The 27,497-nt window shown below is 46.2% G+C and overlaps 1 protein-coding gene across 4 annotated transcripts; it reads right to left on the reverse strand.

The window, feature by feature from the left end:
* Positions 1 to 94: 94 nt before the first annotated feature.
* rcn3 (reticulocalbin 3, EF-hand calcium binding domain) lies at positions 95 to 19,461 on the reverse strand. Of its 4 annotated transcripts, none has more exons than XM_067974510.1 (8): positions 19,384 to 19,461; positions 17,235 to 17,463; positions 13,915 to 14,108; positions 10,334 to 10,506; positions 9,025 to 9,085; positions 6,582 to 6,781; positions 5,620 to 5,679; positions 95 to 2,232 (listed from the first exon to the last, which is right to left on the reverse strand). In XM_067974510.1, the coding sequence occupies exons 2-8, from the start codon at positions 17,456 to 17,458 to the stop codon at positions 2,125 to 2,127; spliced, it is 1,020 nt and encodes a 339-aa protein (XP_067830611.1). In that variant the 5' UTR covers positions 17,459 to 17,463; positions 19,384 to 19,461; the 3' UTR covers positions 95 to 2,124. The 4 variants fall into 4 exon arrangements, with proteins under 4 accessions (XP_067830611.1, XP_067830613.1, XP_067830612.1 ...); XM_067974512.1 differs by lacking the exon at positions 13,915 to 14,108 and adding an exon at positions 14,178 to 14,371; XM_067974511.1 differs by lacking the exon at positions 19,384 to 19,461 and adding an exon at positions 17,664 to 17,685.
* Between the last annotated feature and the right edge of the window lie 8,036 nt (positions 19,462 to 27,497).

The following is a 27,497-nucleotide window of genomic DNA, read 5'->3' on the forward strand; positions in this document are numbered from 1 at the left end:
GGCTCTTTGAGAGATTGTTTCATAACATTTGCGGGGAGGGGAAAGGAAAATGGTACAAACGTTATTTGAAAAGGACACAAACAATACAGAAAAGTTCTCATTTTAACAAAAGATTTATTGACAAAGTAAGTTTTCTCGTCAAGGGCACAGAGACTGGTCCCGTAACACAGGGAGGGACCCCTATCTCCACATGTTCAATCGTATAACCAAGAGAATCCAGCAATAATGAGCAAGACCATGCAAATTTAATAGTAAACCCTTGGGACTCAAACCAGTTTGGTATCTCCTCCTCCTCCCCCCCCCCCCCCCTCCAATTTCTCCTCACCGAGAGATGCTAACTCTCTGGGTACAGTTCAGATTGTAGCCAAGCCCAATCCTGGCCTCTCCTGATCTCCACTCCCACGTGCACTTTCCCAGGGTCATAGTTTAGTTCAGAAGCAATAAACCTGACTGGTTTTCTACTCTCAAACCCCCCGCCCCCCAAGCCTAAGAAATGGGGTTACCAACTCGCCAGGATTGTCCTGGAGTGTCCAGGAGTTAAAAACAAAAAGTGTGCTCCTTTCATTTTCCTTGAACACTTCAGTTTATTAGTTATAAAAATGATTGGAAATGGGATGAAAAGGCTGTTTGACCAAGTGGAGGTGGGAGGTTATGTGATGAAGCATCCGGGCATACGTCCAACCAGAGTTGGCAGCCCCTACTAGGAAATGGAGACCAGTTGTAGCCGCCCTTCAGCTCCGATCCATAATGAGGAGACTGCGGATCCAGCCTGGGATCTTCCTGCTCTGTGTGAGGTGAATCTTACTCGTACAGACTGACAGAAGCTTGTTCCCTTGATCATTGGATTCTAGTGTTCCCAGCCCTGGGAGCCTGCATCACAGGCCCTCTCTGCTGCCGTGGCGACGCATGTTTTTCAGAGGTTGGGGAAAGGTCAGTGGAGCTGCATCACCTCAAGCAGCTTCTGTGTTGTAAGCAGCTAGGGGGGCAACAGGGGCTAAAGGTGACTGTTGCCATTGACCAAAATACTGAAGGCCCTTCGAAGCTGTGATGAAACCCTGAGCTATGGGAAACTTTAATCTCCCACCCTCAAGTATCCGTGCCCTTAAAATTGGAACAAAAAATCAGGAAGCAATTTTTCACATAAAGGGTAGTGGAAATCTGGAAAACTCTCCCCCAAAAAGGCTGTGGATTCACTGAAATTTTCAAGCCGCATCAATAGATTTTTGTTAGGTAACGGTATTGAGAGATATGGAGTTGAGATACAGATCAGCTATGATCTAACTGAATGGCAGAGCAGGTTCGAGGGGATGAATGGGCTACTCCTGTTCCCCAATTAGCTGTGAATCAGGTGTTGGTTGGGGAGAGAATGGACAAACTACAGTTAGTCAAACAGAGCTTTGTTACCTTGTAATTTGAGTCTTTGCCTTGTCTGACACTGGTCAGTCCAGAATGATGAGGAGGCAAAAGGGAAGGGGAGTCCCACGGAAAGTGCATTCCCTGGGGAAGTTGACCATTGCACATACTGCTTTATCAGCCAAGCTGGGAGATGCTGCTCTTTTTATTTCATGTCTCCGTGCTCATTACCACAGACTCTCGAGGTTTTAGAAAGTTACATTTGTTCAACGTTCAAATACAAAAAGGTTTTTGAGGTTGGATGGATTTTGCACACACAATACTGTTCTTGAATACTGCTTATTAGGCACTTGATCAATAACTGCAGGTGGGAGGCGATTGATGGAAATGGGCTGTTGTATCACATGATGATCGTACCCTGGGGCTGGGCAGGTGATTTCATTTAGTGTCGTTGGGGCTGTTTCCAAGGGGAACTAGCGCAAAGACCACCAAAACCTTCACCCCATAAATCTGTCTGGCTTCAACCTAGATCCAGCTAGCAGAAGGGTGGGGAGAGATTGGGCCTTAAAAGGATCTAGGAATGAATGCAGCCAAATGGATGGGACAAAGACCAGCGAGAGATCTCTCCATTCAAAGAAGTGAGTTAGAGAGCGGGTACAAAAAAAAATCCAATACAGACAACCCAGAATATCGGAAATAACGCAGCCTTTCATAAATAGTGGAGGAGTCGAAAGGGATGAGAAGCACGATAACACAGTAACCGCATGTCAACTAAAGCTCATCGTGCTTGACCATCATCAGCTCTCCGTAATCTGTTACTGCGCTCCCTACGAACCTGGTGTAATTCTCCAAGAATTCTTCTCTTGAAAGTTTGCCATCCTGACGGAGAAGCAATACGTGTTAGAAAAGGAGAGGACAGCGGCCACATCCTCTTTTTTTTCAAAAAATAATATACATATATAAAATTGTAACAGCTCGACCGCCAATGGATAGTTAACGAGAAAAAAAATTATTATACAACCAGTTCTCAGTAACATATTGCAACAGCTCTTCACAATGGTCTTAGTGAGGTCCAGGTGGTACAAATTAACCAATGCTGCCGTTTGGAGTGTTTCTTTTTGTTCATTTTCTCCCATCTCGCCCCCTCGAAGGCCCGTTTGCAGGTTGGCACCTTGCAACAAGAGGCCTTTCTGTGCGCGTGGGCGGGTCTCCACGAGCCGCTCGACTGCGTAGCTTGGTACCAGGTCGCGTTCTTGCCAGATATTCAGACCAGCAGGGGGGGGGGGGGGGGGGCGGTCACTGGACAGCGATCGGGACTGGGCGCCCAGGCCGACCTGTCCCTACCCAGACATGAGGTCAGTTGTAGCGTTCCCCTGCTGAGATCAGCTGCCTCAGTACAGGTGGTCTATCGAGCCTGGGACCTCTGGCTCTGCCCAGCTCGGTACCACACAGTGGGGTCCATTAAGCTATACGGGTTTTCATTATAAGTGAATGTGTTTGTAACAAGCTAAATATTACCTAATTCAGATTAAAATGTGCCGCTAACATAAGACATGCGTTCCACACGTAGGATTTCCCCAGATAATTAACTGCGAGGGTCAGGATGAAGATTAATCTCCAGGACACTGTTGCGAGCGAAACCCAGGAGAAAAGCCACAGGGGCATTAAACTAAATTGTGTTTCTTTTCATTGTCTTTGAACACTTTCATTTATTAGTTATAAAAATATTGGAGATGGGAGACTTTTACCAACAGTCAAGATTAATCCAATTGGATAACAAAGTCTGTTTCCTTTCCCCATTGGCCGTGCCTCCTAGAGAATAGACTAATGGTGGGAGTGTGGTAAAACCTCCAGGAATACACCCGACTGGAGTTGGCAACCCCACATCATCGTCGAGCACCTCAATGACCAATTACAGAGCAACTCTCCATTGTGAAATGCTGAGCAGGAACGCAACTTAAAAAGGAAAAATAAAATAGAAAATAAGACAACAATCATAGCATTTAGTGCCCCAGTGACATTATCTGGTTCCTGTCTGTAAGCACCGATTACGATAAAATAAACACATGCATTAAACAGCAAGTGGAATTGAACGAGACACAGGGATCAGTGAATCTGTTTTACACCTGGTTTTGCTACTGGTCCATTTCTTTGGACGGACCATGTGGAAAAAGTCAACCCGACCCCAACAGAAGTCCCCTCCCGCCCACCCCCCAAATTATATCTGTGCCTTGTGACGTGTTGGCGTACTGGGGATATTTGGATGACTTTTCCCCTGAGATATATTGCCCCTCAATTGAAGCTGGCCATGGCGTGTATAGTGTGGCACAGGTCCCCACAGAGGACATACACTGTCCAATTCTTAGGCAGTGAAGTGGTTGTTGCACATTAAGGCAGTACAAGTTGACGCCTGTTAATTGGGATACATTTCCCTCTCTACCTACCTTCCCCCCCCCCCCCCCCCGAAAATTAAAAATCAGTCAAGTCATCCCATCAAGAAAAATGCACTGAATTAGGCGTTAGACATTCCAATTAGCTGGGTATTACGAGCGCTCTGCATCGATTCAGATTTCTTAGTGCTTTGGAAGTGTCCAACTGACGCAAAAATGATTCCATGCCACGTTTCACCCGGTTTGTCTCATCCCTCCCGCTCGTGCAGAGCCCTAGCCATGGTCCAGGTCCCTAGCGGACAGCACCAGAGTGGCAATTCTTCACGTGCGAGCACTGATAGAGGACGGGCTGGCTATTCAACAGTGGAAAGCACCACAGCCAAGCCTGATCCTGTCCTGGTGTGTTTTCCATCCGGGAGTGTGGGGGTGGTGGTGTCATTCGATATTGGATAGTGATCAGGAGCCTGCTGCTTTTTGTCCCCCAACCGTTCCCTAGCTAAGATTAACTGGCTCATTATAGACCAGGAGTAGAACCTTCAGGTCTGTGGAGGGCTCGGTATTATAATAGGCTATGCCTTTACATTACCGGGCCACGGTCAGAATCGATCTGACAAGTGATAGTTGGAGATACAGAAGTCAGTGTTGTCGGTAGGATTTTGAGGAGTGTGTGAAGCTTGCAGAGCGTAACACTTCAAACTGAAGACGGCCAGCACTATAATTACAACTTTTACCCTCAATCGGGTTATGCATGGAGAGAGAATTGTGAGCTGTTCAACACTAGGGTAAAGTGATGGGTGTGTACAGGTCTGACTAGTAGGGGAACGAATTAGGAGTGTTGCAGAGGAGCATGTTTTAGGGAGATATTTGGGGGGGGGGGGGCGGGGGAGGGAGGCAGATTTTCAACTTGTCGTTTGGTCCTAACACTGGTATAGAAACCAGCCAATTTGCATTTCCATGGAAACCAATACCGGCCAATCGGCAATCGCCAGTTTTGCACCCGGGCGGCAAGTTGAAAATCTATCCCAAGGCGTGCAAGCTTAGCGACTACACTGTCGGCACTCCGCGAGCCACCAAGATCGCAGGTCACTCGGACCCCGACACTGCCAACAGGAGGCGCAAGGTCGCATGTGCCCACCTGGCAGCAGTCGAGCACGGTATAACTCGCGTCAGTTGGACACTCCCGGACTTCACCTGCGAGGACTGAGGTACCTGCTTGGTTGTAATAAGAAATGTACTTCTCCATCAAGTTCTCGTTGGCATTGATAATTTTGAGACGGTGCGGGGATAGCGAGCGCAGAGACGCTCAGATGGGCCGCGACATTAAATCCGAATCTCAAATCAAAGAGATCGGTTAAAAAAAAAATTAAAGATTTATAAAAAGGAGAGGCCTCTTTGTGAAGGTTCAGAAACATCACCTCCCCACCCCCTTCCTCAAGGATGCCAAACCCATCCTGGGATAAATGAATCCAATTACAGTCCCACCAATAAATAGATGGCAGACTTTAATCCATTACTGGGACACCTCCTTAATTCCAGCACATGGGCCAGTTAAAAGGCATCACATTGGGTTCTACACCATTTAAAGTAGAACATTAAAGCCCACTTTTTTTTGGTGGAGGGGAAACTTTGATGGAAATTCAGTACTTCAGTCCTTGCAGGAGGGGGTAACAGAGATTTTCAATTAAATAAATACAATTAACATTTTTGATCACAATACAAATTATCCATGTCCTGGGTTAGCAAAAAAAAATTTTTTTTTTAAAAAAAAGTGATTCCTATAGGATTGGAGGGATTGGTATTGATTCTGATTGGTTCATTGATTCAAGGATCAGAGCTCGTCGTGCTTCCGTGTGAGGTCCTCCCCGTAATTGGTCACCTGGCTGCCAACAAACATATTCCAGTTGTCTAAAATCTCCTGCTTTGTCAGTTTATTGTCCTGTGAACAAACACCACAAAAAAAGGTGACAAGGTTACTGGGAGCTTTCCAAACAATTCGGTGAGCAGCAGAATTTTTGAGTTTTCGCCGTGAATTTCATCTGGGGTGGGGGGTGGGGGTTAGAATCTTACAGCACAGAAGGAGGCCATTCGGCCCATCGTGCCCGTGCCGGCTCTTTTGGAAGAGCTATCCAATTAGTCCCATTTGCTCCGCCCCATCTCGCTCTTTCCCCAAAGCCCTCCAAATTTTAGGGCATGAGGTAATGCCCTTTTACCAGGAGTTGTGTGGATGGTTGAGAACACAAGAAAGGAAAGAGATGAGAAACAGGGTGGGAAGAAAGGAGGGCAAATTAGAGAAGAAAAAGGGAACGTGCACACGAGATAGTGAGAAAGGGAACGTGCACGAGAGTACGCACACACGAGATAGTGAGAAAGGGAACGTGCACGAGAGTACGCACACACGAGATAGTGAGAAAGGGAACGTGCACGAGAGTACGCACGCGAGATAGTGAGAAAGGGAACGTGCACGAGAGTACGCACGCGAGATAGTGAGAAAGGGAACGTGCACGAGAGTACGCGCACACGAGATAGCGAGAAAGGGAACGTGCACGAGAGTACGCACACGAGATAGCGAGAAAGGGAACGTGCACGAGAGTACGCACACGAGATAGTGAGAAAGGGAACGTGCACGAGAGGGAGAATAGAGCAAGAGTGATGGGAGAGCAAGTGTGAAAGTGCATGAAAGAGCACATAACGGAGATAACACACACGTGCGAGAGTGCACACTGGAATACACCCGAGAGCACACGCACGTGCACGAGGGAGAGAGAGAACATGACAATGGGGGGGTCTTGTGTTGTGAGCAACAACTGAGGGACATTGACAAGGAGGATGAACTCTGACCTCGTTTCGATCAGACTCATGGATCAGATGTTTGGCCTCCGACACTGCGTGGTCGTAATCTCCGGGCAGGATCCAGTGCTCCACCTCGCTGTGATCCATTTTACCGTCCTTGTTGATGTCGCGGTGTTCTTTGAACTGCTCCATCTCGTTTTTCACCCAGTCGGGTTCCGGCTGGCCATCTTCGGGACTGTACATGTCACCTGTTGGAAATGCATTACGGGGGAAAAAAAAGTCACGGGCTGCGACGTCTCTGGACAGCGTTCGGAGTTTTAAGGGGGTGAACATTTGGGCAGCTCGAGGTCAAAGCATTCTCTCAGATAAACGACTGAAACTGGGGACAGGTCAAAAGAAAGGAAAAATATATACATTTAACTATTTAATAAATGTCTTAACTAAGATTTAAAAGGTTATAATTAATTAGCCAGATTGTCTATTGACACCACTGTGTCAGCCAATGAGTTGGAGTCCAGGCAGGACTGACAGCAAACAGAGTCTATTTAAACAGCGCACTACAACAAACAGTCGACAGAGTCTATTTTTTAAAAAAAAAGGGTCTCTACGAACTAGAGGAAACAGAACTCGTGACTGAAACTACAGCAACAGCTCCCGATAAAAGCAGGGCAATTTCTCCAAAATGCAGTGATCGGAAGATAGTTACATAATGCAAATTCTGTGCGTAAAATTAATCCCAGTCACTTACAGCAGCGCGGTCGACTGGGGAATTATCCAATCATCTCCATTCTGGCTGGGAATAGTGGTGTCACTAACGGCTACAGGGATGGCTGGTTTGAGAAATGGAAATCTTTCTTGTACAGTAGGTGGCGCTCTTCTTGGGGGCTGGGGTTAAAGCACATTGTTGGGGAGATGCAGAGGGAGCTTTCCTCTGTACCACGACCAATCCAGGCCCAGGGGGCTCAATGGGGGTAGTGTAGAGGGAGCTTCACTCTGTATCTAACTCATGCTGTACCTGCCCTGGGGGTGTTTGATGGGACAGTGTAGAGGGAGCTTTACTCTGTATCTAACTCATGCTGTACCTGCCCTGGGAGTGTTTGATGGGACAGTGTGGAGGGAGCTTTACTCTGTATCTAACCCGTGCTGTACCTGCCCTGGGAGAGTTTGATGGGACAGTGTAGAGGGAGCTTTACTCTGTATCTAACCCGTGCTGTACCTGCCCTGGGAGTGTTTGATGGGACAGTGTAGAGGGAGCTTTACTCTGTATCTAACCCGTGCTGTACCTGCCCTGGGAGAGTTTGATGGGACAGTGTAGAGGGAGCTTCACTCTGTATCTAACCCGTGCTGTACCTGCCCTGGGAGTGTTTGATGGGACAGTGTAGAGGGAGCTTTACTCTGTATCTAACCCGTGCTGTACCTGCCCTGGGAGAGTTTGATGGGACAGTGTAGAGGGAGCTTCACTCTGTATCTAACCCGTGCTGTACCTGCCCTGGGAGAGTTTGATGGGACAGTGTAGAGGGAGCTTCACTCTGTATCTAACCCGTGCTGTACCTGCCCTGGGAGAGTTTGATGGGACAGTGTAGAGGGAGCTTCACTCTGTATCTAACCTGTGCTGTACCTGCCCTGGGAGTGTTTGATGGGACAGTGTAGAGGGAGCTTTACTCTGTATCTAACTCATGCTGTACCTGCCCTGGGAGTGTTTGATGGGACAGTGTAGAGGGAGCTTTACTCTGTATCTAACCCGTGCTGTACCTGCCCTGGGAGAGTTTGATGGGACAGTGTAGAGGGAGCTTTACTCTGTATCTAACCCGTGCTGTACCTGCCCTGGGAGAGTTTGATGGGACAGTGTAGAGGGAGCTTCACTCTGTATCTAACCCGTGCTGTACCTGCCCTGGGAGAGTTTGATGGGACAGTGTAGAGGGAGCTTCACTCTGTATCTAACCTGTGCTGTACCTGCCCTGGGAGTGTTTGATGGGACAGTGTAGAGGGAGCTTTACTCTGTATCTAACTCATGCTGTACCTGCCCTGGGAGTGTTTGATGGGACAGTGTAGAGGGAGCTTTACTCTGTATCTAACTCATGCTGTACCTGCCCTGGGAGTGTTTGATGGGACAGTGTGGAGGGAGCTTTACTCTGTATCTAACCCGTGCTGTACCTGCCCTGGGAGAGTTTGATGGGACAGTGTAGAGGGAGCTTCACTCTGTATCTAACCCGTGCTGTACCTGCCCTGGGAGTGTTTGATGGGACAGTGTAGAGGGAGCTTCACTCTATATCTATAGTTGTGTTCTCCCACTGTTTCATCAGGAGAGGTATTTTAATATTAGTGTCTAACATCCCAGGTCAAGTATAGTATGAGTAGCTCCTTGGGTAACTAACTGTCACACTCACACAAGCAAAAACAAAACAATTCACCAAAAGTTTTTGTTAAAAGTTAATCCAAAATTATATTCGCCCAGGGTTGAAACTACAGTGGGAGAAAAAACAAGTCTTACCAATGTATTCTTTCAAATCCACCATGCCATCACCATCCTTGTCGATGTCCTCAATGGTTTCCTAGAGAATGAGGAGATGTTAGCACCTCTTCGTGAGAGACACCCTGGCTTCAATCATTTCAGACTGAAGTCTTCTCTCTCAGCAAGCATTTAGATGGGATTTCAACCTCCAGCCACTTGTGGGTGCAGGCATTAGGCCCAAAACTGTCCCGAACCCTCTCTCAGAAAGGCCGCAAGGGATTTCCCTTCGGAGGTTAGGGTTAAGGCATGTTAGGGGCAGTGTTGAGGGGAGCTTTACTCTGCCACTATCTAGTGCTGTACTTGTCCTGGCAGTGGTAGGTGTGGACATTGGAGCAATGTAACCATTCACTGATATCCTTTCTGTTAAGGGACCAACAAATTATTCAGTTTTACAGAAGTAAACTAAGGATTTATCAGAACGGTACGAGGGATGAGGGACTTCAGTTATGTGGAGAGACTGGAGAAGCTGGGATTGTTCTCCTCAGAGCAGAGAAGGTTAAGGGGAGATTTAATAGAGGTGTTCAAAATTATGAGGGGTTTTGATACAGTAGATAGGGAGAAACTGATTCCACTGGCAGAAGGGTCAGTAACCATAGGACACAGATTTAAGGTAATTGACAAAAGAACTGGGGAAGAGATGAGAATTTTTTCTACGCAGAGAGTTATGATCTGGAATGCACTGCCTGAAAGGGCGGTGGAAGCAGATTCAATAGTAACTTTCAAAAGGGAATTAGATAAATAGTTGAAGAGGAAAAATTTGCAGCGCTGTGGGGAAAGAGCAGGGGGAGTGGGACTAATTGGATTGATCTTTCAAAGAGCCGGCACAGGCACGACGGGCCGAATGGCCTCCTTCTGTGCTACAAGATTCTAATACCAGCTGCTGCTGAAATTTGCCTCTGGGCGGTCAGCGTATTTCCAGAGTTGAACCGGTCACCGGTCAAGTTACTGAACGAACACCCGGCATCACTCCCACCAGGGCCTAGTCGTGCCAGTCGCTGGGATGAGTTCGCTCGGTCTTAGCTCGGCCGACACCGTTGGCCTTGTGGCCCAGGGCGGCGGGGTGGGGGGAAATAATCCTGATTGCAGTCCAGCGATTGCTGCCTGAAATTGTGCGCGTGCGGAATTAGGACCGGTCTCGGTTGAAGGAGAGAGAGACTTGGGCGAGATAACGAGCCAGAGCCGTGCGCCCCCGGCAAGGAATCCGTACCCTCAGGAGAGAACGGCCTGGATGAGAGGAAAAAAAAAAGCAAAAAAATTTGGCTTCTTTCCCCACCCCCCCACCGCTCACCATGACAACAATGTCCTTCATGTAATCGAACTCCTCGGGGTGAAGGAAAGCAGTGAATTCCTCTCGTGTGGCAATCAGATCACCATCTTTATCTGCCCTTTTGAATCTGCGCTCATCGCGCCTCAGCATCTTCTTGTAGCTGGCCTTGTCCTCCAAGTCGCTGAATTCCTCGTCTGAGGGGGGAATAAAAGCCAAAGAGGGGGGTTTGATAGAGTGGATAGGGGAGAGTAAATAGGGGAGAAACTGTTTCCACCAGCAGGAGGGTCGGTGACTCGAGGGCACAGATTTGGGGTCATTGACCCAGGGAGGGAGAAGACATTTTTTTTTTAAAAAAACAACGCAGATGTTCTGATCTGGAATTCAGGGCGGTGGAAGCAGATTCAATAATAACTTTCAAAAGGGAATTGGATAAATCCTTCATTGCAGGGATTATGGGGAAAGAGCAGGGGGGGAGTGGGACTAATTGGGATAGCTCTTTCCAAGAGCAGACACAGGCACGATGGGCCGAACGGCCGCCTCCTGTGCTGCATGATCCTAGGATAATCTGCTACTTGTTCGAAACTAGGTATTTCTCGATCGAGTCCAGGTGTGATGGTGCTGTGTGGACAGTTTGTTTCAACTAAATAGGTTAGGGAGAATCACAATCTCAAGTTATACAAGGCCAGAACTAGGTTAGATGCGAGGAGGTGGTTCTTTCTCCAGACAATAGTGGGCCTCTGGAACAGGCTGCCCACTCATGCGGTGAACGCTGATTTGCTAAATTCCTTCGAGCGAGAGCAGGACCTGTTTCTGGCTGGGACGGAGATCACCTCATACAAAAGGTAGGTGCTGCATAACATTAATCAGGGCCAGAGTGGTCTCCTGGACTAGTCTCGATCACCTAAAGGGGTCGGAGAGGAATTTCCCAGATTTACACCCCCCCCCCCCTCCAAATTGGCCGTGGGCTTTTAATCTGGCGTTTCGCCTCTCCCGGGAGGTCACATGTCTACCAGGTGGGGAGGGGAGTGTATCTCTGGTGATGCCCAAGGCATCGCAGTCGTGTGGGACAGGCTGTGGGGGACCAGAGGGTCTTTTTCTGTCCTTACCAGACATGAAAAAAGTGCACTTTCCAGTCGCAACCAGAAGCAGGAGCCCCGAGTGCAATCTTAATTCAGCACAGACCAGGGATTGGACCTGGGAACCCTCTTTGGTGAAACACAGCACACTACCCCAGATCACCAAGTGCCTGGCTGTACACGGCAGTGAACAGGCAGCTCACTTGCATCTGAAGGTTAGAATCATACCATACATGACAGGACAGATCAAAGACCTGCAGCTCCAGAGAACAAGAAAGGCAGAGGCAAATGGAAAGGAGGTTTTAACCACACTAAGCATTCATTTACAGCAAATACAAAGGAGACGTTCATCACCATATGTCCACTGACTGACGCAAAATCTTCAGTCACATGGCAACATGCCTTTTTAAAAAACCTTATGTGAATTCTCTGCTCCTCAAAATTGAAGGACATTAGTGTTAGGTAACCTCAAATCTTCTATTTCAGACATTTTAGAACAGACGAGATGCAGGGAGGATGTTCCCGATGGCTGGGGGATCCAGAACCAGGGGTCACAGTCTCAGGATACGGGGAATGCCATTTAGAACCGAGACGAGGAGAAATTTCTTCACTCAGAGGGTGGTGAACCTGTGGAATTCTCTACCACAGAAGGCAGTGGAGGCCAAGTCATTAGATGTATTCAAGAAGGAGATAGATATATTTCTTAATGCTCAAGGGATAGGGGGGAAAAGTGGGAACAGGGTACTGAGTTAGACAATCAGCCATGATCATTTTGAATGGTGGAGCAGGCCCGAAGGGCCGAATGGCCTACTCTTGCTCCTATTTTCTATGTTTCTAAGTGTCAGGTAAAGCCCAGTGGATGTAAAGTTCCCTCTACACAGCCCCAAAAACGTGCCTCAGCCCCTCCCACCCTCAGAAACACGCCCCCCTCCCACCCACTACGCCAGTAAGTCCTTGTTCTGCTAAGAATTTCAAACCGGATCTCCCGATAGCTCATTTGCTCAGTGTGGTGCTCAGTCACACAGGCCAGGACAGTGCCAGGTTTGGTCCTCAGTCTTTGAGGAGTTTGCTAATTTCGATCTGGGTACCAGTTGGGGCTTGGGGGGGGGGGGGGCGGGGGGAGGGGAGACATCAGCCAAGGCGTCCGTTACCGATTGGAATCCGAGGAGTCCCACTTCGAACTGCACACGTGGGCCTCGGGTGGGATCAAGATTAGACTCCACTGTGATGCCCATGTAGTCGAATAGCCTGCTATTACACATTATAAATGGCATCTTGGGGTGAGGTACCAGGGGGCGGATGATGCCCACGAAACTCAGTTTGGAGGAAGCAGGTACAGGACAGGGACAAAATGAATCTTGGTCTCCACTGTGAATATGGATTTTGGGAGATTACAAAGGGACCGAGTGTGTGTTCTTTTTTGTCCTCCTCGATGTCAGGCAGCTGATTGTCCTTTAGAGGTCGAACCTTGTCTGGTAAGGTCATCTACCTTGATATTTAATATGTAGACTGGGCAGAGAAGGAGGAGCTTCAGTTGTCTATTTTAAATAAAGCACTGGGTTGCCCCCAGTGTCACAGAGAGAAAGGCAATTGCACAAATGCCCCCTCAAACTGAGGAGGCACCACTAATATAGTTAAACATAAAATCTAATTAAATAAAAATAAATTTAAATCACAACATTATCTAAATGGGTTCTTTGCCCAAACTGAACAACAATAAAATGCAATAATTGATGCAGAACTGGTCAGCTGCATTATTGGATTTCTCCCACTGGAGGGCGATACCACGCTTTGTAAATTCAAATTGTGCACAAACCAAGCCTTTACCACATTGGGACTTTTCACATCAACGTTGCTGTAAAAGTGGAACGTAGGAACACAGGAACAGGAGTAACAAGGCCAGCCTAGGTGCTGTGAAGGCCCAATGGCTCCCTCTTTGCTTCTGGACAGGCAGAAACCCCACCTAACCGAGGACAGTTTCCAAATAAACTGCGAAGGGACCCACAGGAGACAAATATTCACCTTGGGGAGAACTGGTGGGCTGAGTTCAAAGAGCCGGCACATGCACGATGGGCCGAATGGCCTCCTCCTGTGCCGTGTGATTCCAAGTAGAATTGGTACAGGTTAAGTCCCATTCCTGGTCTGAAAGGGGTTAACCGATCTGAGCAGGGGCAAGGTTGCTGTTAGTATCCAGAGGGCAGATGTGGGGGAAAACGGGAAGATTCCCGCTCCCGATCACTCTCCAGCGACCCCTGCTGGGGAAAGGCTGTACACACGGGCAAACCTGGGATCTGGCTGGGCCGCGATGCACCCCGCGGTGGAATAGGCCGCCGGAAACTTACCATCGAGGCTCACGCGGGAAGAACGGCCACCTGGGCGCGGTCCCGGTGACACGGCAGTGCCTAGGGTTCAAGGAGCAGAGGGAAGAAAACTGGCACACAGCAGGATGCCCGTCCACTGTGGAGACATGCGTGTGTTTTCTTTGAATAAAAGGATGGGGTTTGCTGCCATTCTCCGATATCTTACCCAGGTAGAACCCATACGTTGTGTTCTTGTACTCCGCCCATGACACCTTCCCGTCCACATTCAGGTCGTATTCCTTCCAGTGCTTCGCGACGTTCTCGTCGATGTACCTGTTCTGCGTGCGTTTGATCCAGGCCGTCAGCTCCGTGCTGGTGACCAGGCCGTCCTGGTCCCCGTCGATCCGGTCGACGATTTTCCTGGAAGAGCGGGACGAGAGAAGACACAAGGCGGGCAGAAGGTCAGAGGTGAAAGACGAGGGTTCCTACCTAGGAGATGGCCATAGAGCCGCTGCTTGTACTCCTCCCAGCCAACACTGCCATCCTGGTTGGTATCGTACATGCCCATCTGTTTGCCCATGTCCTCCGTCAGCCAACGCCTCCGAACTCGCTTCATCCAATCGCGCAGCTCGGTGTCTGTTATTAGGCCGTCGGAGTCGCTGTCCATTCTATCTACAATTTTTCTGCAAGTAAGTTTGGAGCCGATGAAAATCGCTCTGTTTTACCCAAAATTATTATTTTTTGTTTGCTCCAATCTCCCTCCCTCCCAAAGGCTTTGACTGCACAGGTGCCCAATCTCACCCACACCGCAAGCAACAGTGAGGCCAGTTAACCATATCCTGAGTGTCAGCTGTGGCTCAGCGGGTAGCACTCTCGCCTCCGAGTCAGAAGGTGTGGGTTCAAATCCCACTCAAGATTTGAGCACCAAATCCAGGCAGTCACTTTCAGTGCAATCCTGAGGGAGTGCTGCATTGTCAGAGGTGGTGTCTTTCAGCTAAAACATTAAACCGGGGCCCAGTCTGCCCTCTCCAGTGGATGTAGAAGATCCTGTGGCCACTATTTGAAGGGGAATTCTCCCTGGTGTCCTGGCCAATAATTATCACAACAGATTATCTGATCATTTACCTCATTGCTGTTTGTGGGATCTTGCTGTGCACAAATTGGCTGCTGTGTTTCTTACATTACGACAGTGACTACACTTCCAAAAAGTACTTCATTGGCTGCAAAGCCAATTGGCGCTTGTGAAAGGCGCTATATAAATGCAAGTCTATCTTTCTTCTAACAGCCGAGCACAATCTTGTCCTCACCCCATGTCCACACTTTTTAACAGCATGGGGTAGGAATTCTGGAATTCCTTCCCTAAATCTCTATCTCCTCCTATAAGACACTTCTTAAAACCTGCCTCTTTGACTAGACCGCCTGTCCTAATGTGGCTCAGTTGATATCGCTCCTGTGAAGTGCTTTGGGATGTTTTACTACGTTAAAGGCGCTATATAAATGCAAGCTGTTGTAGTAAACATGGCCAATCTCCCCCCTCCCCCCGTCCGCCCCCCAAGCCAGGGTATTTACTTACTGTCCCAACAGGTTAGCTAATGCAGCACAGACTGGGAATTAAAATTGGGTCTTTGTGGCTTTGCCACCCCCATCCCTCAGCTGACAGCACCTTTACCCACTGCACCATGAGGCTGCCTCCTCAGTCATCCTTAGGCTAACCACACTACCAGTTGCTGCAGTCGCATGTGGGATAATGGGGAGGATTTTGTGATAGCCCGGCAAATTTTTCCCACTATGAGGAAAAAAAGAGGAGGGGAGCGGGACTAATTGGATAGCACTTCCAAAGAGCTGGCACAGGCACGACGGGCAGAATGGCCTCCTTCTGTACTGTATCATTCTACAATTCTACTCTATGATAGTGTGTTTAAACACCGGGGAGCTCGTCCAGTGACCCAGCCGCCAGAGGCGACAGCCCTGCGGGTGAGAGGGTCCGCAATCAACCCTGCCTGCCGAGTTGTGTGTAAGAATGCGACAAGTGCCCTCAGTGCCAACGAGGAAGGAAGTTAGCTTGGATTTTCACTCCATTATCCAGTGTCCACCACCCCCTCAAAAGAAAACCCAGGTTGGATATCAATCAGCTGAGGACAGATGCCCACCCCCCACGGTTGAACAGCCTACCAATGATCACTATGATGAATGATCACTTGGGTGAGTTAGCGGGAGGACCACTGACCTTCGAGGACCTGCACCCTGGCAAGGGGTCAGGGCAGAGTCACTAAAACGTCACTTTTATTATTAAATCTATTAAAATTTGCAGGACTATTGGGGAAAGGACAGTGGGGTGGGACTAATCGGAAAGCTCTTTCAAAGAGCCGGCATGGGCAACGATGGGCCGAACGGCCTCCTTCCGTGCTGTAAGATTCGATGATTATCCCAGTCGGTTCGCTGGCAAAAGGTGTTGGCACAATCGCACCACATTTACCCGTCACGTGGCGAGTTCCTTATCTCAGCCAGGATTCCTTGACCCTCGAATCTGTCCTCCAGGAGGGAGGTTTTTAAATCCCACTGGAAAATGCGCCGAATTTTCCTGGAACACTGGTGGCCAGACAGGTTTTTTTTTGGGGGGGGTGGGGGAATACTTTTCCGATTGTTGCTGGTGAGAATCCTCACCGGCGGCACAGATTCGAAAAATTATCCCCCCCCCCCCTACTCCCCCCCAATAATGTAAGGCCTGATCATGTTTTCCCCCCGCAGAGCCCTGCAATCTGTGCTGCAAATAACTGAAATGAGAAAGGCATAAATAATTACTGGTTTGGACTTGCATGGAGAGAGTGGCCACGTGGGCTGAAGCCTCTCGCTCTTCTGCCACGTCTATTGCCCCTCCTTAAAAGTTCTTTCAACACATGGGGGTGGGAATTTAGGGGGAAGGGATAATCTTTTACTGCCAACTCAGCACAGATAGGAGAGAGAGAAGCCTCGGGAACAGCCCAGATCAGAAGGATACCGTGCGTTAAATTACAAGTGGGTTGCATCACATTCACCACCTTGTTTAAACAACGACACAGAGCGGTGGCAAATCTCAAATCATGTTTAAAAGATCACAACTCCCCCCACCCCTGAACTCCAAGCAATAAATCCCAAAGATCGATTGTATCCAGAACCCCACGGTGCAAACGCGCCCCGTTGGAATCGCAACATTTAAGAGACATTATTTTCATGTTGTAATTGGTCACTAGTTTGTCGCAGGCTCTGGTTTCTTGGGAGCAAATAAACTATTCATGGGAAACATTCATTTAGGCACGAACTTTAATCAAGAGCGCGATCTTTTAAGTGTAATTAACTTATCGCAAAAACAAATAGATATTATCGGCAACAATTACCGCTACATAAAAAGTAACAAATAACAAATTGTTGCCAACTGGGTGGAAATATTCTCTCTCCAGACGGGTGTGTAGCTGGGTTGGAGGGTCAGTTAAAGGCTGTATCAGGAGTGTGTATCAGGAGTGTGTAGCTGGGTCAGGGACTAAGTTAGAAGTATATATTCTGGTTTACCCCAGTCTCTCTTTGCTCTCCTCTGGCGTGAGCTGGTCGAATGTCTTGGAGTCCTCTTTCCCCAGGAAGGCTTCGTGATCGAACTGGAAACCTTTCTGATCATCCGGCTCTCGTTCGCCCAGGTCCTTGGCGTGGTGCACCCGATCCTTCTTCTCCGAAGTGGGTTTGCAAAAAGCCGCAGAGGCGCAGAGGGCCAGCAGGCAAAGGGAGCTCAACGATTTCATCGTTACTGCAGGGAAAAAAAAGTTACAGGGGATGAGAGCAGAACAGCAAGCTACAGCGTGGCTAACAAAAAGTAGCTGGAAAGACTGCCGAGAATCATACAGCACAGGAGGTCATTCGGCCCATCATGCCTGTGCTGACTCTTTGAAAGAGCTATCCAATAAGTTTCAAACCCTGCTCTTTTCCCATAGCCCTGCAAATTTTTACTTTAAGTTTGTATCCAATTCCTTCTTTGACAGTTATTATTGAATCTGCTTCCACCGCCTTGTCAGGCACTGCATTCCAGATCATAACTCTCTGCGTATAAAGATTTCTCCTCATCTCCCCCCCTGATTCTGTTGCCAATTATCTTAAGTCTGTGTCCTCTGGCTACCGACCCTCCCGCCAGTGGAAACAGTTTCTCCAGAGATATCACAAGAAAAAAAATGCACTTCCAACACGGCCAGGCAGGTGAAACAGATTTTAAAAAACGATTCAAATTGCATACTGTGCAACTATAATTAAATGCAAGCTAGATAATATTTAGGAAGTAGCACATTTCCCTCGATTTATGCAACACTAAAACACGCCATAAGGTCTAGGTGCTAAACAAAGACCCCCCCTCCCCAATCTTATCCAGGAGGGAAATGGACGCGTCACCAAATGTCAGACCAGAGCAAGTTACCACTGTTAACAGTGCTCAAAAGACCCAGGCAGAACTCCTGTTTAAACTGAGACTTATGCTTTTCTAGCAGTTAGAAATTGGACTTTAGTTTAATATTGTGAATTAATTACTGAACAGGACTACACAAGGACATTTCTAAAACATTAGAAAAAAATTTGATAGAATCAATATTGAGAAAGTTTCTGTTTTTTTCTTGCCTCCTTTTGCATCAGTCCCAGGAATATTTTGCTTCTCGCCTAAAAGTGTTTATAAACATCTGTAAATAATAATCGTTATTTCTCCACATTCAAAGTTACAAAAAAAATCTTGTATGTATCAATGCCAAAAACTAGCTTCCAAATTTGTCAGTCGGAAAGGCGTGTACCGAATTCAATTCATGTAAAATGAAGCAATTTACAGTGAGCTAGCTTTAACGAAAATAACTGTCCTTACAACTTTAAGAACCGTTAGAGAGTTTATTAAAACGGATTCGGTGCAGTGCGTTTTTCCACCTACCTTATCGAGTTATGTTAAAACAAAGCTTGGAGCATGCAAAGCAAAAGGGACGCGTTGCAGACTTGGTGGGTCTCTGGCTAATTGAACCATTCTCTAAATAGTTTTGCAATTCCTCCGCTCTATTTTTATACTATAAAATCAGGCTCAATCTACAGGAACCCTTTGGAAGTTTTCACAACAATCCCTCCACTCTCCCAGAACATTGTAATTACATTTAACAAAAGCAGCATTGTCATTTAATTTACATTCCATCGCTTTAAATCAAACATGGAATAGTTCTCAAAAACAAAATACTGCGGATGTTGGAAATCTGCAATAAAAACAGAAAATGCTGGAGAAACTCAGCATCTGTGGAGAAAGAAACACAGAGAGATAACGTTTCAGGTCGATAACAAGCTCTTTGACCTGAAACGTTAACTCTTATTGCTGCCTCACTTGCTGAGCTTTTCCAGCATTTTCTGTTTTTATTATGGAATGGTTCTGAAACTTTAAGAAAACGTTTTAAAAGAATAAAACCTGACATCTCTTAAGCAAAAGTGCTTAAATTTCAGAAAAAGTGGCAGTAAAACACAATTTTGACAGATGAAAGAAAAAAAAGTTAGCACCAGCTATTTGTAAACTTTAAAACATTTTAGGTTGTAATTTTTTTTAAAAAGTAAAATATACAACTGCATTAACAAAAATAAAGCTTAAGAGCTGGGATTTTTGTAATGCAATGTAAGTTTAAATCTACTATGTTTTTTTATCAATAGAAATGAGATATCTTACCAGTTATCAATGAGTGCGATAAGAAGCAAAAACTTTGCCTCTGCAGAAAGTTATACTATGTCCAGAGGAGGGGTGGTGAAATTCCCCAATCGCCGCTAACCTTTCATTCTGCTCCCTGGGCCCTCGAATTTGTCACGGGCGCTATGATTGGTGGTGTTTGGGTTGACGTCGTGCCACTGAAGGGTTTCTGATTGGTAAGGAACCGCCACGTTGACACGAGTGGGAAACTGCGCATGCGCGTTGGACGCGCAGCCTGCTGGTACTTGTAGTTTTTTTTTAAGCCAACGTTTGCTAAGCAGCAACAACTTGCATTTAGATATCGCTTTTAACGTAGTAAAACATCCCACGGCAACAAATAGAAAGGTTAAGGGAGGGGAAGGAAGAAAATGAGTAAAAGGACTAAAAAGGCGCTGCGACCCATTGTTGAACGACAGCTAAAACATCCAATCATGATTAAGTTTTGCTCTTGATGGATGTTCTCTTAACGAATGAAAACAAGGCAGCGGCTCCGGGCCCCGCCCACCGTTGGGCGCCGAGCTTCGAAAGGTGGCCAATCGGAGTTCTCCGCGTCGTTGCGTTGGTCCCGCCCCACCGCTGATTGGCTGGCCGAGTTTGGGCGGGAGCGTGGCCGGCAGGGCGTTGTTCGCAGGCGCGAGACTGGAGGCGCTCGCGGGGCGGAGGCGCCACATTCCCAGATTAGTCAATAAAACTATAGTTAAAATTAATGATAATATTTACAAAAGTGAGTCTTATTTTAAAAAAAACACACCCCATTCAGGGTAGGTGACAGCTTTTACCCGAAAAAAAAGAGGTGAGGAATAACCAAAAAAAAAATGGAATTGTGAGAAATTAAAGGCCCTTTTTTTATTAAACCCACATTTCGTAAAAAACAAAAATATTTTAAATTATGTTTCTGTCAGAATTCGCGTGGCCTGCAGAGAAAAAACCGAAGGGACTCGGACGTTAACATTGTTGGGGAATCAGCTGATATTTTTTAGTAATGAAAAGTCAACACAATTACTTCTTGCAATAAAATCCTGGTGTTGGAAGTCCCTGCTAAATTTTGCACAGAACTCTTGTTTTGCATTCCTATCAAAATGTAGGAATGCATAATAGACGGTTAATATGTCGATATGTTGCAATGATTTCCTGGCCAGCTTCCCTTCTTTCATCCTCCGTAAGCTTTGAGCTCATCCAAAACTCTGCTGCCCGTATCTTAACTCGCACCGAGTTCCCGTTCACCCATCACCCCTGTGCTCATTGGCTCCCGGTCCAGCAACGCCTCCGTTTTAAAATTCTCATCCTTGTTTTTAAATCCCTCCATGCCCCCCCCCCCAGCCCCCCATGTCTGTAATCTCCTCTAGCCCTACAACCCTCCGGACTCTCTGCACTCCAATTCTGGCCTCTTACGCATCCCCGATTTTCATCGCTCCTCCATTTGCGGCCGTGCCTTCAGTTGCCTAGGCCCTAAGCTCTGGAATTCTCCCCACCCCCAAACCTCTCCGCCTCTCTCTTTAAGACGCTTCTTAAAACCTACTTCTGTCACCTGTCCTAACATCATCTTATATGGCTTGGTGTCAAATTTTGTTTGATAATGCTTCTGTGAAGCGCCTTGGGATGTTTCATTACGTTAAAGTCGCCATATAAATGCAAGTTGTATATATAATTACATTTCTTATGTATGTGCATACTCCCTGTTGTCATGATTTTAAGTCAACATTTAACATTAAAACTGCAAAATCCTGTATGTAAACAGTTGCCTGTAACACTAGTTGCAGGTTCTCTGGTCAGTAAGTGATGTTGTGGAGTGAGTTTCTAAAGTCCGTCTCCCAAGTCTGTCACCACCTTGTATATATTCATCAGTTGTCCATGGGCAGTTTAACTAATAGAAATGTTAGCTTTATTTTTCTGACATTTGTTAGTCTCTAACTTTTCCTCCATTCTTGTCTCTCCCCTTTTGACCTCGCTCGGCTAGACACCTCCTGTGGCTGACACGGTAGGTGATCCTCTTGCTTCTAAGCCTTTGATAGTGCTGCTCTGAATTTGTTGCAGGAAAGGGTTGGAAAGCAGCCTCTGTTTGTGTTTTATTGTTCCCTTCACTCAATGACTTGTCACAGCCGAATTGGACTGAGATCGGGGTCCTGGTAGAGCAGAAATGGCTCCTATGCTAAGATGAACTAGATAGTCTAGTTTTCAATTGCTACATTTTTTTTATAAAGGTGCGCAAAGGGAGAAAAAGTAATTTCCTTAGTGCAGAACTGGATAGGTGCAGGGGATGTAAAAAATGAGCTGCCTGTATCCAGTTTTGCAGTCGGAAAAAGACCACAGTCCTGCATCATCCTGATGACTATGAATTTAAAAATAAAATGAGGTTTGTAATGAGCAGCAAAATAAGATTTTAGCTGTTAAAAGGGAGAGGCTGCAACTTTATTTATACTTTGTTGCGTGTCCAACATGTTGACGATTAGAATAATCCTATGTTGTCCAAAAGTGTGGATAGTAGCCATGATGTGGAGATGCCGGTGATGGACTGGGGTGGACAAATGTAAGGAGTCTTACAACACCAGGTTATAGTCCAACAGTTTTATTTGATATCACAAGCTTTCGGAGGCTTCCTCCTTCGTCAGGTGAGTGTAGGATTCCATAAAGGTATAGCATATATAGTCAGAGAACAATGCCTGGTGATTACAGATAACCTTTCCAACTGCCCGTTATCAAAGCAATCAAAGGAGTTGAAAGGTGTTCAGACAGGGAAACATTACATACAAGACTACTGAATACACAAACGGTCACAACACAAAGACAGAGAGAGAGAGACACACACACACACCCAAAAGGCAGAGAAAGAGATAGAATGACCAGTTGTATTAAAAACAGATAACTTTTTTTCCCCTGGTGAGGTTACATGTAGTGTGACATGAACCCAAGATCCCGGTTGAGGCCGTCCTCATGGGTGCAGAACTTGGCTATCAATTTCTGCTCGATGATTTTGCGTTGTCGTTTGTCTCGAAGGCCGCCTTGGAGAACGCTTACCCGAAGATCGGAGGCTGAATGTCCTTGACTGCTGAAGTGTTCCCCGACTGGGAGGGAACCCTCCTGTCTGGCGATTGTTGCGCGGTGTCCGTTCATCCGTTGTCGCAGTGTCTGCATGGTCTCACCGATGTATCATGCTCCGGGGCATCCTTTCCTGCAACGTATGAGGTAGACAACGTTGGCCGAGTCGCAGGAGTATGAACCATGTACCTGGTGGGTGGTGTCTCTCGTGTGATGGTGGTATCTGTGTTGATGATCTGGCATGTCTTGCAGAGGTTGCTGTGGCAGGGTTGTGTGGTTTTGTGGAAGCTGTTCTCCTGAAAGCTGGGTAATTTGCTGCGAACGATGGTCTGTTTGAGGTTAGGTGGCTGTTTGAAGGCGAGTAGTGGAGGCGTGGGGATGGCCTTAGCGAGGTGTTCGTCGTCATCGATGACATGTTGAAGGCTGTGAAGAACATGGTGTAGTTTCTCCGCTCCGGGGAAGTACTGGACGACGAAGGGTACTCTGTTGGTTGCGTCCCGTGTTTGTCTTCTGAAGAGGTCTATACGATTTTTCGCTGTGGCCCGTCGGAACTGTCGATCGATGAGTCGAGCGTCATATCCCGTTCTTACGAGGGCGTCATTCAGCGTCTGTAGGTGTCCATCGCGTTCCTCCTCGTCTGAGCAAATCCTGTGTATTCGTAGGGCCTGTCCATAGTGGAGCATAGTGAAGTTGTCCGTGGGCTTGCGGTAGAGTGAGGTGCTGTGGTGCCCGTCTTTGATGGAGATTCATGTGTCCAAGAATGAAACCGATTCTGAGGAGTAGTCCATGGTGAGTTTGATGGTGGGATGGAACTTGTTGATGTCATCGTGTAGTCTCTTCAATGATTCTTCGCCGTGGGTCCATAGAAAGAAAATGTCGTCGATGAATCTGGTGTATAGTGTTGGTTGGAGGTCCTGTGCAGTGAAGAAGTCGTGCTCGAACTTGTGCATGAAAATGTTGGCGTATTGGGGTGCGAATTTGGTCCCTATGGCTGTTCCATGTGTTTGGGTAAAGAACTGGTTGTCGAAGGTGAAGACATTGTGATCCAGGATGAAGCGGATGAGTTGTAGGATGGCGTCTGGAGATTGGCTGTTGTTGGTGTTGAGTACTGAGGCTGTTGCAGCGTTGCCGTCATCGTGGGGGATCCTGGTGTAGAGTGCCGAGACGTCCATCGTGGTGAGAAGTGTTCCTGGTCCAACTGGTCCGTGGGTGCTGAGTTTTTGTAGGAAGTCTGTAATGTCGCGACAGAAGCTGGGGGTTCCCTGTACGATGGGTCTCAGGATGCCCTTGATGTATCCAGAGAGGTTCTCACACAGGGTTCCGTTGCCTGATACGATAGGACGTCTGGGTGTGTTGGATTTGTGTTTCTTTGGGAGGCAGTACTTGGGATGAGAGCGCATAGGATGCTTTGAAGGTCTGGATCGAAGGTCTTGATCAGTTTGTTGAGCTGGTGGGTGTGTTCTTTGGTCGGATCTGTGGGTAACCGTCTGTAGTGTTCCTGGTTGTCCAGTTGTCGGTATGCTTCTTTGCAATAGTCCGTTCCGTTCTGTATGACGATGGCTCCCCCTTTGTCCGCTGGTTTGATGACGATGTTGCGGTTGGTCTTGAGAGCGTCGATGGCGTTGCGTTGTGCTCAGGTGACATTCTGGACTGTTTTGTGAGTGCGGCTGATGAATCTGGCATTGACGCATCTCCTGACAGCTACATGTAACCCCACCAGGGAAAAAAAAGTTATCTGTTTTTAATACAACTGGTCATTCTATCTCTTTCTCTGCCTTTCGGGTGTGTGTATCTCTCTCTCTCTCTTTGTGTTGTGACCGTTTGTGTATTCAGTAGTCTTGTATGTAATGTTTCCCTGTCTGAACACCTTTCAACTCCTTTGATTGCTTTGATAACGGGCAGTTGGAAAGATTATCTGTAATCACCAGGCATTGTTCTCTGACTATATATGCTATACCTTTATGGAATCCTACACTCACCCGACGAAGGAGGAAGCCTCCGAAAGCTTGTGATTTCAAATAAAACTGTTGGACTATAACCTGGTGTTGTAAGACTCCTTACATTTGTCCAAAAGTGTGGAAGTGATCTGCCTTGAGATGAGTGTCCTTTCTCATGTCTCCTACTTCAGCAACATTGCCAATATCTGCCTCTGCCCCCCACCCTGCTGCCAAAACTCTCTTTCACGCCTTTATCACCTTGAGGCTTGATTTCTATAATTATCTCCCAGCTGGCTTCCACCCTCCACAAATTACAACTCATTGAGAATGCCATAGTCCGAGTTTTAAAGTCATCTTTTCCTTTGATGCAAAAGCAGACCATTTGAAGATTGTCTTCAGAAAACACAGATTACAGAAAACCTTGTGTTAATGGACTAGGAAAAAACTATTATGTTAGGGATGTTTCCAGCTTCCCAGCATAACGGTCAAGGGAATGAGTATCATCTGGGTGATGTTTATAACTTTTGACAATTAATTAAAGGGAAGATTGCATTTTGATGCAGTCATTACCAAGAGAAATTCACATAGATTAGCAATATGGAGGACCCCATGGAAACAAACAATGAGCTGTATTTTGTGCCGAGGAATATGCATTGCAACAACAAAGAAAATTTATTTAAGTCAGACATTTCCTATAGACACATTATCTGCAGTCTTTCATTTTGAATCTTGATGAGAGAGGTCAGATTTAACTCTAGCCATTTTAAAAACTATAAAGGCATTTGTAAAACTGAAAGATGGCTTATATGTAGACCTAATGCTAGCCAGTGCACATTAAACCACAGAGTTTATTGCCCACATGGTCACATTGGACAGGGGCATTAGCACTGTGCTGAATGAACACACGGAAGACCAGCTGACTGCTTGAACCATACGTTTCTGCTGGAAGAAATGGTGTACTCAGCAATTGGAAGAAAAATGTTTAAGCATCATTTGGCCGCTGGAAAAATTACAGCCCTGCCTGACATTTACTGTACATTCTGACCACAATCTCCTTGTTTGGTTAAACTTTAGGTTAATTTGTTCCCAGGAAGGGCCAAGCCATTCAATTCAAATACAAGCATTTTTTGACAAGAACACATGTTTGTTGCAATGGAGCATCACATTGCAGGAGTATAACAGTGGGATGTTGCTAGATTGAGGTTTAATTGTAGAATTTTGTGGAATTTCCTCCCTGAATTCTTTCACCTCTCTACCCTCCTCCTTTCAAAATCCTTCTTAAAACACAACCTTTTGACCAATCTTTTGGCCACTCCTCCTAATATCTCCTTTTTTGGCTCAACATCCATTTTGTTTTTATCACACCTTGGTGAAGCGCCTTGGGTTTTTTTCTATGTTAAAGCCGGTATATGAATGCAAGTTGTTATTGCTGGCCTATCATGTTAACTCTCATATAGACGGTATTTTCTAACAAAAAAAAGTTTAAGGTTGGGGGATTCTTTATGTGACTTAATACTTATTTTTTCCTTGGGGAGAGGAAATGAAGTTTGGGGTCTAGCCTACATGCAGGGGAGGGCTATATGTCCATCAGTATGGGATTTGGGGCTTACTACCTTACCAGAGGTATTACAATCTAGTGATAGAGAGAATCTATATTTCAGTAAAATGTTGCAGCTCTTGCTCTGACCTGTAACAAAATGTTATGACGGAAGTAGAGTTCTGCCTTGCTTGAAACCATAAAATCTCTATATCTTTTTCATATGAATTTCAAATAGGCTAACATATTGTGAATTTAAAAAGAAACTCCGTTGTTAGCTCCACTCTGAAAATAACTCTTTTTGTCTTTGTGCATGGAAGAGAGACAAATACACAAATACTATTAGTTCAAGATTAGGTGGCCCACCAATGTTAACAGGGCTGTTTGTAACCAGAATCAAAGCAGAACCATTTAGTTTGGCTAGTACCTTCGGTTGTTGAAATGATGATGCATGCAAGTTTGTCACTGTCACAACAGATAGAGGGAACTTGTGTGTTATTGCCGCAACCATTAAGTGAGTGTCATGCCAGATGAAAATTCCGAAAGGCTTTGTTTCAGGCCTGGCCTAGTAAATAACTCTCTAGGTAGCAAAGGGATAGCTGTCTGCATCCCCTTCACTCAAGTGATAGATAGAAATAATTACTGTTATTGTGACAAAAATGACGCCTCTTTCATGCTTTCATTCTTCATTTTTGTTTGTAGTGTATTATAATTAATTGCTTCTTTTTTTGGTATGTCATGTATGGTGTTAAAGCCAGATTCAATTAAAGAAATTATATCAGATTAAGTTTTGTTTGTGTAGTTCAGAAAGACCTTGATATACACATGTTTATTACTGCTATTGTTAGATTTGGAAAATCTCAGTTAATCCAAAATGTTTGAAAAAGGTAATTTGTTCCCAGGAAGAAAGGCTAAAGCATTCAATTCAAAAACAAACATCTTTTGTGTCTTTTAAAGTATATATTTGATTGACAGCTGTATTTGAATTTGAGAGATACATTTCTGATTTCCTTTGTTCCAGTCAAAGTTGAAAGGATTTTGAAAGGACACCTTGGGGAGTACAAGGCCAGTTGTTCAGTCCTTATGAAGCCATCAGAAAGATAGAGGCAAGGGGGCTCCATGGAAGGTTAGCACCAAACCCAAGTAAGATTATGGTTAGGAACCCTGCTTCAAGTCCAGTTTTACATTGAGTTATAGTGCAGGAGATGTGACTGTTTGTTATTTTCAATATTCTGTGGCAAAATAGTTAGGCTCTGTTTATTACTGTAAGTCTACTGTTTAGCTTTACTCTTGCTAATTAGATTTACTAACATTAAAAAATTGTTAAGTTTGTAGCCTAAGCCATTGCCCGATAGTATTTATTTTACTGTTTTCGAAGTAAAGGAAATCACGTGATACCTGAATATAGTGACGAGCATTTCTGTTTGACCCCTGGGCTCACCACCTAGCCACAGTTACCTAGCTCTTGGGCAGGTAACGGCATGCTCCAATTCATAGGGAGTGAGGCCTTGCAAACAGGAGTAGTCATTGGCACTGAGCACAAGGAAAATATCTGAGGTAAACTTCCAAAGACATAACAGTTATGG

Source organism: Heptranchias perlo, chromosome 40 (genome assembly GCF_035084215.1).
Source record: "Heptranchias perlo isolate sHepPer1 chromosome 40, sHepPer1.hap1, whole genome shotgun sequence".
NCBI lineage: Eukaryota > Metazoa > Chordata > Chondrichthyes > Hexanchiformes > Hexanchidae > Heptranchias > Heptranchias perlo.

Excerpts from the sequence above, each read along its gene's own strand:
- rcn3 (XM_067974510.1), bottom strand. The coding sequence starts at position 17,458 with ATGAAATCGTTGAGCTCCCTTTGCCTGCTGGCCCTCTGCGCCTCTGCG. Across the intron at positions 10,507-13,914 it reads AACGTATGGGTTCTACCTGG|ACGAGGAATTCAGCGACTTG; the intron begins GTAAGATATCGG and ends TTCCCCCCTCAG. Across the intron at positions 6,782-9,024 it reads GGATTTGAAAGAATACATTG|GTGACATGTACAGTCCCGAA; the intron begins GTAAGACTTGTT and ends CATTTCCAACAG.